Genomic DNA, 13,025 nt, shown 5'->3' on the forward strand with positions numbered 1-13,025 from the left:
CCTTGATGACACACAGCCAAAGTTGAGCCAAGTGTTTTGTGCCCATTACATTTAGCCAATGATTTTGATCCTTTGTTCAATAACATAAGTTATGGCCGTAATCACCACTGTTTGTGCTTTACCTTAATTTAAAATACAAAAGCCTTGTCGACACAGTGTGTCAACACGGTTCATATGTGTATAACTGTGATATACATATATAATAATATTAATAATTTCATAATTAGTTCTCCTGTTAAGGTATACTTACCTTTAAGGTTTACTAATAGATAAAATCACTATTGCACTCTCGTGAGCAAGCTCAATGACCTCCTACAGTAGTTCACATGTACAATACACACAGTTACACAATACACAATTTACATCATACACAGAATCTTATTTATGTTAGCAGTCCTGAAAGACCTCAGTCTGAGAAGACCTAGTCATTATCATATTCAAAAATGTTTCATGTATCATTCTCAGTCTACAATGAGAATACAATATAATCAATGGGGACAACTGTGTGGCTGCTGTGAGTGTTTGAGAACTCTAAATATTTGTGTTGTCAATACCAATAAGAGACTGTTTTAAGCCTTATTCAATCATATGGGAGAGTGCGAGAGGGTATTAAGAGCTCCCCCCCCCCTCCCCCCCCCCAAGTGTTGCACCTCCACGTTTTGAATATTGGCTCCTAGCACTATAGACAAATATGTCCATGGTTTCTACATACACATGCAGATATAAGTGATCCTGTTTTTCATTGTAAAAAAAAAAAGTGCAGCTTTAAATGTAGTTTTATAAAAATAATTATTCCAACCAAAAAATATGAATATAACACTAAGATAAATAGATGGACAGAGAAAAATGATGGTGATAGGCCAGAGCTGAAAAATAAATTTATCAATCCCTATGGATAAATGTCATGAGAGCAAACACTTAAGGAAACACAATGCAACTTTAAATTTAGTGTGATTTTATGTGAGTAATCTCCTGAGAGAAATAGCCCAAAGAATAAAAAAGCCTTCCGATGTTCTCTGTTTCACTGAATACTGGAAGAGCTGAAAATGTGGATGAGCTATTATTCTGTCATCCTTACTGAATGCTGTGGAGGGGAGTAATCACCTTAGTAAATGCAAAGCACTACATAATTAAAGGAGCTCATTGGACTACAAAGCAATTAAGAAATCCCTTGTATAGCAGAGAATATATAAAACAATGAGTTAAAAAAATGAGCAGTGACTGTGTTAGATGATAGATAGATAGATAGATAGATAGATAGATAGATAGATTACAGATACTGTAGATATGAGATAGATATATAGATAGATAGATAGATAGATAGATAGATAGATAGATAGATATGCAATAGTTAAGATGGATACACAAGATATAATCTTTCTGGTTGGAATGAAAGTCTGGTAATGTACAGTATGGGAGCAAATGATGATTGACCATAAGCACCAAAACACTGGAAAACAACCAAAAATGGTCATTCAAATAAGTTAAATCCATTTGCTTTAACCATTTTATCCGAACAACCGTTTGTGTCTGTTTTCCAACTTTTGGGAACAAATTATTGATTTTTATTTGTTCCCAGACATTACTAGGTTATGCCAGATTGGACAGATAATCTTAAAGGATTCAGTATGATATCCTGGCTGTCGGGATCCTTGCGGTCAGGAGACCGATGCTGGGATCCCGACAGCCGGAACACCGGCGTGGAGCACAGTGTGTCCCCTCACAAGCTCGCTACACTCGCCACACTTCAGGCATGGTGGCAACCTTTGGTCACCACAGGGTTATATTCCCTCTTGGGTGGTGGCATGGACCACCACCCGAGTGGGGATTCCAGCCAGCAGTCGGGATTCTGACCGCCGGTATTTCACCGGGTGTCGGGAACCTGACACCCGGAATCCCGACAGCCGGCAAAATAAATGCCACCCATCTTAAGGTGTGTATCCAATGATAGATAGATAGATAGATAGATAGATAGATAAATAGATAGAAAGACACAAAATGCTATAACAGTGCCACTTCACCATACTTTTGCATGTCCCATATCCCAAACAGTGACACAATCTCAGCATTAAGCAGCAGGAGAATGGGGCCACAATAATTCATGGCTTTTCTGGCCAAAAAGTGAATTTTACCGACTACGTGGGGCTGTAGATTGCTAGTGTATGGGAACAATTAGCTGATTTGCAGCCCATAACTAGTATCTTAGTATTAAATTGCAACTTTCATGATTGGCAAATCTGATTTTTGAATTAAAGTGATCTACAAATCACTGTAAAATATATGCAATGTCTGGGCATTTTAGTGGATAGGAAAATCATTAAATTGGGGGTTAAAGCGCAGAATCGGTGAATCGATTTTTTGTGGTTAGTGATGTATGGGCCCCTCCATCAGATCTGTGTGTTCACTCTCAGCACTTAATTAAGTTAGGATAGACTAATAGTAGAAAAGGTTATGGTTTTCTTTATTAACCTACCCTTTTAGACTTTGGCATTATGCAAACTTTTAATCATTCACTATCAATTTTTCTATATGTCACAAGGTTGAAATTAAGTATTTAAATTACAGTAAGGATTTAAAAAAACATACATACAGATAGATAGATAGATAGATAGATAGATAGATAGACAGATAGACAGATAAATTGATGTATACCTTGCAGTTATTTTTAATTGTGAACCAATCTAGGGAAGAACAAGACCGGCTATGAATAAGCAGACAATATATATATATATATATATATATATATATATATATACATACAGTGTGTGTGTGTGTGTGTGTGTGTGTGTGTGTGTGTGTGTAATAGCCTAACAGTTCGAGACAATACACTGTGTCCCCCCCCCCATGTCTCCTGTTTGAAAATATAATAATATATATATATATATGTATGTATATATATATATAATCACATGTCCATCCATAACTCTCCAGCTAGGGTGTTGACAGAACCAGCACACTGCTTAATATTCAATCAGCTTTTTACTTCATGTAAATATATATCTAGATGGTTAGATACATGTGTGTGTATATATATATATATATATATATATATATATAATCCAACGTGTATGTGTTGATATCTGCGTGTTTTCCTGTGTACTGTGTGGTCACAATCATTGCGTCCTATTGCTGAGAGATCAGTTCCAGGCCTACTGTACTTCTCTCAGCTGCAGTATTACTACAAGCACTGTTAGGCTCTCTGTCATTATTACACCTTACCTTACAGCTCTCACAGGTGAGGAGTCCATAGTGATAGCCGGATACCTTGTCCCCACACACAGGACACATCTCATCCAGATCTTCATCGTAGTTGTAATCCATCACTTTGCTGTCACTCCCTACGTGTGAAGGAGAGAACATTATACCAGGGACCGACTCACAGCCCGTATAACCACCACACAGTCACAGGGGAACGGCGCTGCTGCAGACTCAGATAGGGATCTGCTCTGTAACCCACTGCTGGAATGTGACGCCATCACCAGGACTTAAATACCGCTATTGAGGCTCCAACCAGCACCTAATGTACACAATATACGGGAATATGTGTGTGTGTGTGTGTGTGTGTGTGTGTGTGTGTGTGTGTGTGTGTGTGTGTGTGTGTGTGTGTGTGTGTGTGTGTGTGTGTGTGTGTGTGTGTGTGTGTGTGTGTGTGTGTGCAGATATATACATATAAATATTTAGAGGGTGTGCATAAAAAATAAGCACATATATCACTGTTCTTACAAAACCGTACCTAGCGAAATATGCGACAATTTGATGTTTAATTCTGCATGATGCCGCTCATTATCAATTACCTATATGAGATTACTATAAACCGTACAGTGTATCCTCTAGTACAAAATTATTACCATAAAATATATACAGTATAAACACATATTTTTTAGGTCGAAGAAATTTTTTATGCTGAAGCAAATATGGAGTTGTAAACTGCAATAGGAAGACTTTTATTCCATAGACACAAGCTGCCTGTCTGTCCATCTATCAATCTATCATCGATCAGTTTTCTCTATTTATTACATATGTATGTATATATTATCTTTCTATTTACTTATCTATTTACATCTATCTATCTATCTATCTATCTATCTATCTATCTATCTATCTATCTATCTATCTATCTATCTAATCTTCTGTTATTCATCTAGAAAAAATCTTATTGCTTTTTTAGTTTGTCATATGTAATATTAAATATAAACCAACAAAAACAAAGGAAAAAACAATCAACCTCAGTGAATTTTTTTTTTAATATTACAAATTAATAAACATAATCATAATTCTGTAAATTCAATCAAAAAAATTATGTCCATGATTTAAATTCGATATCGCAAACCTTGTGCGATATTGCTTATTAAATAACTGCAATTTGTTCCCATATACCGTATTTTACCTGAAGGAATATGGTCTAACAGTTTACATTTGAATTGCAATATATGGTTCAAAGTCTGCACATACACATTAAGAAGATGATAGATAGATAGATAGATAGATAGATAGATAGATAGATAGATAGATAGATAGATAGATAGATAGATAGATAGATAGATAGAATGAATAAAGGATAGATTTATATTTTATACCTATTATTGTTATTTGGAAATATGTGCACATATCCAAACTAATATCTAGAAATATCAAACTGAAGAGACTATTTCTGACTACGTCGATGTTGTCATGCTCTCAGCCGTATTATATACATTATATAATTATTAGCATGTTTTATTATTAGTGCGAGATGTAGTAACATACATCCTGACACGTGTTTTTATCATAGACCGAAATATGAAACATTCAGTGGATTACAATGTAAAGGAAGCTTCTTACCACTATATATCTGCAGGTTGTACTCTTGATCAGTCCTGCAGCCCAAGTCCACTTTAGACAGCATATAATAGTGATTCTGCCAGCTACAGAGCCTTTGCTTGCTTTCTAGGCTGATAGGCTGCAATGAGGCATCAGGTATTGTAGCTGCTTGCTGCTCTCACAACCTAAGAGCACTGGATGCACCATGTGTGTGTCTCATGCAGTTTCCTATTTACACCTTGCCTCTCAGAGCACATTGGAGGAGTGAACTATAATGGATCAGGGCAGCAACCAGTCTAGCTTCAGCTACACCCACCCTACAGGGCATTTAAATCGCCAAAAGCGCAGGACGCCTATGAAAGGGGGTATGATAAGGGCTGGGCACCTTGGTGTTTGCTGAATGGGTACTGGGCCAGCCAATGAGGGTTATGGTATAGCTGCAGTGATTTATTATGACATCCTAAGTCAACTATTAACCCATCGTTTTCGTTCATGTACCAGTCATTTTGAGGTAAAAATTGCAAAGAAAGGTCTAGAAATTCTGTATCTCCACTATGTGTATGTATATATATATATATATATATATATATATATATACATACATATATACATACATATATATATATACACACATATATACACACACACACACACACACACACACACACACACACACACACACACACACGGCAAAACAAGGGTTATCGCTTTGTTCCTATAGATAGATAGTGACTTAGCGACAACCAAAGTTTTACAGTGTGCGTATTTATATATATATATATATATATATATATATTTTTTTTTTTTTAATATACACACACACACACACACACACACACACACACACACACACACACACACACACACACGGTTATGATTCAAAATTTAAGACCTTTGTCAACAGATTTTTGCTCAGATTGCTCTAATTTAAAATGCCTCAAACAGTAGTGTTTTGTTGTTTTTTTTTTGCTAATGAGCCCTTTAAATACAGTATATGTATGAACACTTGTGTATCCTTTTCCTCCAGGTACTGCATTACCCTTACATTAAAGTTTATTAGTATCTTATTTTCTAAGTCTCCCCTTTATATATTTTTTTATATATTTACTCATATGCCACTTTTCACCATCTACTCTCTCTCTCTCTCTCTCTCTCTCCCTCTCTCTCTCTCTCTCTCATATATATATATATATATATATATATATATTTGTGTGTGCACATACAGTATATAGATAGATACAATATACTTATTTCTCAATGTGTGTATATATATCTATAAATTATCCCTCTCTCTCTCCCCCTCTATCTGTCCAAGGCTAGTGTGTGTGTGTGTGTGTGTGTGTGTGTGTGTGTGTGTGTGTGTGTGTGTGTGTTGTATATTTGCTGCAATTTGTGCACTGTGTGTTTCAATGGACACTATACAGCATTAGGTGGTTTCTTGGGAGGTATAAAGAGACCTTGGGAAATAAGCTTAATGAGAGGACAAATACTTATGATACTAGTGCTACATTGTGGGAGTTTTATTTATTCAGGCAGGGTGGGGCGATTTGGAGGGATATACAAATCCCACACACTATGAAAATATTACATGTAATAATACCTTTATTTAAAATAATCGTTCTGGAATATACTTATATCCTTTAGGAATATGGGTCACAGCTGATTATATATAAACTGTGTTTGTGTAAGTTATACAGGTTTACAATATATACAATTTTATTATGTATTAACTATTTCACTTTTAGAAGAGGTTGATGAGCTGTGCTAATATAAAATAATCGTTTTAATATAATTTGTTCCAAAGTTCATTTAGACACTATCAGATACAAAGTTCTAGAAAACACAGTATTTGTTATTAGTAGTAAACACTAGTTATAACGTTTACATCTGTAGGAAGAAATAAATGACGAGCACTATATTTATTGAATCAAACATTTTCTTTACTGTTATTGAATTTTTAATTGATTCCTTAACACAAATATTATTTTACCCACCGAGCTGACTTGGCCATTGCTATAAAACAGATTACTAAAACGGCTTTATTTAAAACGGCTTTTATCTATTACTGTTGGGCCACTTGCACAAATCACTATCATGTGTTTGAACCTGACAGTTTCATTTATAAAGTGCTATTAGCGATTTTACTTGAAACAAATAAGTAAGACTTTTTTTTTTTATAAAAGACTAATAATACTAAACAGAAGGTACGTTATAAATATACATATAAAACAAATGGTCATGTAAGAAACAAAATATAACATTCAAATCGTTTCTACTATAACAATGACATCCTCCTACTAGAAGTACTGTAACAACTATATTAACATAATAATAATAATAATAATAATAATAATAATAATAATAATATAATTTATTATTATTATTATTATTAAAAATAATAATAATAATAATAATAAAAAATGTTGTTGTTTTACATGTATGCAATCTGAACTTCTAAGAAATAAGGTTTATACATAGTAAAATAACACACACAAATGAAAGACACACACTCGAGCCACATCAACTAGCACAACTATAACTTGCCACTTAAATTAAGCGCATCGTGACTGCCATGTACAAAGCCAGTGGCAACACCAGAAAGAACAATATATGGCCATATGCGAGTCATTTCAATTATAACTACATGAAACTTCAATTACAAGTTATTTACATTGTTCAAATTACCATCAAACCGCTATATCTGCCAAGAAGAATGGGCTTCATTTCATTCTCATTGAGCCAACATGATTCCTAAAAAAATACATTCTTTTAGAAATCTTAGTCCGTCTGTTGCCCTCTTTCTTCCCTTGTCTGTCGCTTTCACCCCAAACACAATGTAGCCAGAAAAGTTTTATTCATCCACAATCTGTACTAAACTGGATCTAAAAATACAGAAGCTCTGGGACGCTAAAGGTTTTGTTTTATATTTGAAATTGACAACAAAACAGACATTAAGGATAAATAGTGATTGAGAAGACAGACCTTGTGTGGGTTCCCAGAAAGCTCTGTGCTTTTGAGAAAGGTGTATGGAAAACCTTCAAGATTTCAAGCTGTTGAGTGGAGAAAACAACACAACAAAACAAATGGAATAAAAGTGAAAAGAGGTAAGGCCAGATAAAACTGAGCTGCAACTTCCACACTGCCCATTTAGCAATGTGAGGACTGGAGCAGGAGGGACACTGAAATAAACTCTCACCCAGATACTGTGCGTGGGAGCTGTCTACAGATTGCATGTATTCTCTTTCCATTTTTTTTTCTTCCACCTAAATGTAACTCTGCTTTTCTATCTTCTGACTGAGGAATCACGTTTTGCTATTATTTAAAGGGGGGGAAAAGTTAAGAAGAAACAAAAGTTGAATTCCTGTACATCTACTCTGGTGAGTGATTTTTATTTTTTTAAATTTAGTTTTGCAAAGGTTTGGATAGTTTACCATCGGAGTAAAAAAAACATCGTTTACATATTTTAACCATTTGCATTTTGTTTAAAAATAAATTGCTCTATTGCCAAGTTCAATGTGGGTTCCACCTTATCGCCACCTATTGCGTTTTTAATGAAACAAATCGCAAGGTTGCAAACAGCAGAAGGATTTGCTTTAATTGATTTAGAATTTTGGCAGAGCAATCTTATCTATATGTCATTATGTGCCCTCACTTATTAACATATTGTAATGCGTGGCAGCGTTAAGTCGATTTTCCTGTAATTATGGAATATTAGACTAACTAAATTACGTTGATTAGGAAAACGGGCAAAAAAACAAAAAAACTGTGCCTAAAAATATTTGAAATTTTAACCAATTTATTTATATTAGACTAAATTAAGTTGATTAGGAAAACGGGCAAACAATGTGCATAAAAATATTTGTAATTTGAACCAATTTATTTATATTAGAATAACTCACTTAAGTGGACTAGGAAAACGGGCAAAAAAAGAAACAGTGCATAAAAATATTTGAAATTGGAAGCAATTTATTTAAAGTGCTCAGCTACATAATCTGTACGCAGAGGAAAATGTTTGCGCCGATGTTTTCCCTTCACCTGTTTATGATGCAGTACAGTCGCAACCTGGGGTATTCTCTCTTTGCTTATAAATCCGTACAGTGTTATAAAGTACTAATGTTTTCTAACAAAAGCAAAGATCTAAGGAAAAATCTGGAAATGTTACTCGATACTATAGTTGGTCACGTTTGCTTTAATCCGAAAATGTGTATGATGGTTCCTGTCAAACAGTGGAATTTCATTATTCGGCATCAGTAAACAGCATACATGATGATAATGATTATTATAAATAACAATAATTATAAATAATAATAATAATAATAATAATAATAATAATAGTTTTGTAATTTAAACAAGAAACTGAAATTGGTTTCTTTTGTAGTGCAGATACAATAATGTGAAATGACCTTTCAGAAAAAAAAGAAAGAAAAAAAGAAAGCTTTGAACATAAAATAAAATAATGGGAGAAATGCTACTGTCTGTGAGTGATTTTACGCCTTTAATCAGAAGCATATCAGATACACTACTTTGTATTCAAGAACACACACACACACACACACACACACACACACACACACACACACACACACACACACACACACACACACACACACAAACAAAATTTGTGTAAAATAAACTATTTAATACATACTAATACCCTTCAAAGTTTGTATAGCTGTATTAAATATGTACCATGCATATTGATAGGCATGTAGGCTATTATTAAATGAAATGCATTTGTTTTCTGTTATTACATTTATGCTTTAATTATTGTTATCTTTATCTGTAATTTCACTTTACAAAATTCAGAAAATTAACCAATTACTTTTATTAGGTTGTGCAAAATGCTATTATTATTATTATTATTATTATTATTATTATTATTATCATCATCATTATTATTATTATTATTATTATTATTTTTATTATTTAAATGCAACAAGTAGTATGTGGAGGGAGATAGATAGATAGATAGATAGATAGATAGATAGATAGATAGAGGGTATATTCAATTAGCTGTGGTAATTATCTATCTATCTATCTATCTATCTATCTATCTATCTATCTATCTATCTATCTATCTATCTATCTATCTATCTATCTATCTATCCATGTATCTATATATATGTAGTATATATGTTGTCCGGCACTCACTCTCCATAAATGAACTACAGCTGGGTGCCTGCACAGCAGCCATTAACCGCAGCATATATCTCACCACACAGCAGCACTCCTGGCAATAATTTTACCCCCACACTGGCATCTGTTAGCTAACAGATGCCATTGTGTAGGTGAAATTAATGGCTGCAGGGCTGCTGTGTGGTTTTATATATATATATATATATATCTATATATATATATCTATATATATCTATATATATATATATATATATAGTGCATCTTCAGTGTAGCAAATAACTCTTCAAGGCTTTATAGTATATAAGAAACAGGACACTCACCCTGTCTGTCAAGTGAAAAAAAAAGTCCTCTTAATTACATACCATCACTTTTAAACAGCAGACAATAGCCAACATTTTGATCCCGTATGGGACTTTTTTGAAGGCCAACAGCACCACAGTAGCCACCGACAGTGAAGATGGAGATAGCCACTGCCAGTGGTTATTGTGGCACTGTTAACCTTCAAAAAAATCGCTCATGGGATCAAGATGTTGGCCATTGTCTACTGTTTGATACTGGTGGTATGGAAGTAAATGAATATTTTTTCCCTATATATATATATATATATATATATATATATATATATAGATACACACACACACACACACACACACACACACACACACACACACACACACACACACACACACACACACACACACACACACACACACGTGGAGTTCGGGCACTCACAGTTAAAAACTAGTATTTCCCTCCTAATAGTCAGAACCCAAAAATGTAGATGCGTAAACAGCAGCACTTGGAGACCTAGGAGTATATTTACGTGCGGGCTTTCAAATGTGGAGATGTTGCTCATAGCACCAGTCATATTTTACTCATCATTTATTTATCACCTTTCAGAATCTGATTGGTTGCCATGGGCAACATTTCTACTTTTGAAACCCGCACTTTAGTAAATATACCCCTTACTGTTGGCAAACACACCAACTCTGAATCCATATGAGATCTGGTATATTTGCTAGTTATTGTCCACTTGACACAGCTCAATTTCTCTCTCTCTCTCTCTCTCTCTCTCTCTCTCTCTCTCTCTCTCTCTCTCTCTCTCTCTCACACACACACACACACACACACACACACACACACACACACACACACACACACACACCTCCTGCTTAGATAGATAGGATTTGTGTGTGATTTCATTATACACATAAATGTAAATAATAGAAACAAAAATATATATATTTGTAAACATATATATATATATATATATATATATATATACTGTGTACACACACAAATAAATTAATATATTCCCACGCACTCGTGTATGTTTGTGTGTGAACCAATATATCCACACTTAAATCACATGTTTAAATGGTGAGTTGCTTCGCTGCACTAGTCTATTGTATGTGTGATTGTATGACATATCCATGGCTTAGAAATGATTGCTAAAAAAATAACTATTTGGCAATAATATTCATTTTTTTTGATCATTGCAAATGAGAGTCAGTGCGTCCAGTCCACAGTGTATGGTGCCAAAGGGTTCAATAAACTTTTTTTCACACTTAGGGCCTAATTCAGACCTGGTCACACACAGGCGGTTATTTGCACTGCTGCGACCAGGTAATCGCCGCCTACATGGGAGGGGGTAAGCGCATTGCAGAGGTGCGATCGGCTCTGCAGAGAGCTGCACAAACAAAAGTTTGTGCAGTTTCTGCACAGCCTATGACTTACTCACCCGCTGCGATGATCCGGGCCATTGGTGACGTGAGGAACCCTCCTCCGGAACGGGTGGACACGCCTGTGTTTTTTTCCGACACTCCCAGGAAACGGTGAGTTGCCGCCCAAGAACGCCTTCTGCCTGTCAGTCTTCTTGCGATCGCCCCTGCCATTGCTTTTGTCGTAAAAACCGTCGCTGTCCGGTGAACCCCGTTAATGGACAGCGAAGCGCCTGCGCATTGCGGCCTGCACACATGCGCTGTTCAGACCAGATCATAGGGCTGCAAAAAAATGCAGCATGCGATCGGGTCTGAATGACCCCGAGTACAGAGCACAGTGAGCACAACTCATCACAGTTGCCTTATTGATGCTGCAATAGCATATGTGTAGACGAGGCTTTAATGTGTTGGGAATATCATCAGAATAGCAGACAATGGGGGAGATTCAGCAATTGTGCTGAAATCGTTATTAGGCAAGGTCTTTAACTGCGTTCTTTTCAGAATGCAGTCTAAGTCTTGCGAGGGGAGGGGGGCGGTGACATAATGTTGATACCACGTTTTGTGGGTGTCGACGCACCATTTGTGGGGGTGCATTCCAGACAATGCAGGCATGTCCGGACCATTTTCTGGATGGGCAGTGGCGGCTGCGTGACCTCATATGCAGCTGCCGTAACCCAAAAGATAGATGCCTTCGCAAGGCTTAGCAGGCAAGGGGCAACCCTAATCATGCAAGCGCATCACTGTATAGCAATGCGCTGGAATGTTAGCGTGGGTGTCGGACACAGCATGCGGGGTGGACTTGCCCTGTGCTTGGTGTCCCCCCGCATATTAGAGTAAAGGGTTGTAGTTGTGTGATTTGTTGCACAACTACAACCCCTACTGAATCGGGCACAATGTTAGCATACCCACATAATCTTTACCCAATTAATACTGCTCTGTGGCAAGCCTATCAGGCAATACATGTGCTATCTATATACAGTCCCTAACACATGCTGTATTTGCTCATGAATAAAAAAGAACATAGGGGGTCATTCCGAGTTGATCGCATGTAGCAACGTTCTGCTGCCTGTGCAATTAACTAGGCGCCGCCTATAGGGGAGTGTTTTTTTGCATAGCAAGGCTGTGAATTCTTGTGCAGCCCTGCTATGCAAAAAAAGTTTTGTGTAGAAGTAGACCAGGGTAAGAGTTACTTATCCTGTGCGATCGATCCAGCGATGCAGGTCCCGGAATTGACGTCAGACATCCGCCCTCCAAACGCCTGGGCATGCCTGCGTTCACCGCCCCACTCCCAGAAAACGGTCAGTTGACGTCCCGGAATGCCTTCCTCCTATCAAACGTCTTGCGGTCGCCGCTGTGACTGCTTTCTTC

General features: G+C 36.3%; 1 protein-coding gene and 1 long non-coding RNA gene across 4 annotated transcripts in view; one reads left to right on the top strand and one right to left on the bottom strand.

Moving 5' to 3' along the window:
• The window catches only part of NR5A1 (nuclear receptor subfamily 5 group A member 1), a 249,978-nt gene extending 242,025 nt beyond the window's left edge, over positions 1–7,953 (bottom strand). The window contains exons 1-2 of one of the 2 annotated variants that reach the window (XM_063936867.1): positions 7,783–7,953; positions 3,220–3,338 (exon numbers count right to left, since the gene is read on the bottom strand). In XM_063936867.1, the coding sequence (XP_063792937.1) occupies positions 3,220–3,321 (102 nt within the window). In that variant the 5' untranslated portion in view covers positions 3,322–3,338; positions 7,783–7,953. Of the gene's footprint in view, positions 1–3,219; positions 3,339–4,821; positions 5,192–7,782 lie in introns of those variants that run through there. The other variant, XM_063936866.1, reaches the window with a different exon arrangement.
• The window catches only part of LOC134948699 (uncharacterized), a 190,189-nt gene continuing 184,396 nt past the window's right edge, over positions 7,233–13,025 (top strand). For both annotated transcript variants that reach the window (XR_010183006.1, XR_010183005.1), the window contains exon 1: positions 7,233–8,177. This is a non-coding gene — a long non-coding RNA (uncharacterized LOC134948699). The remainder of the gene's footprint in view (positions 8,178–13,025) is intronic.

This window comes from Pseudophryne corroboree, chromosome 8 (genome assembly GCF_028390025.1).
Source record: "Pseudophryne corroboree isolate aPseCor3 chromosome 8, aPseCor3.hap2, whole genome shotgun sequence".
Classification (NCBI taxonomy): Eukaryota; Metazoa; Chordata; class Amphibia; order Anura; family Myobatrachidae; genus Pseudophryne; species Pseudophryne corroboree.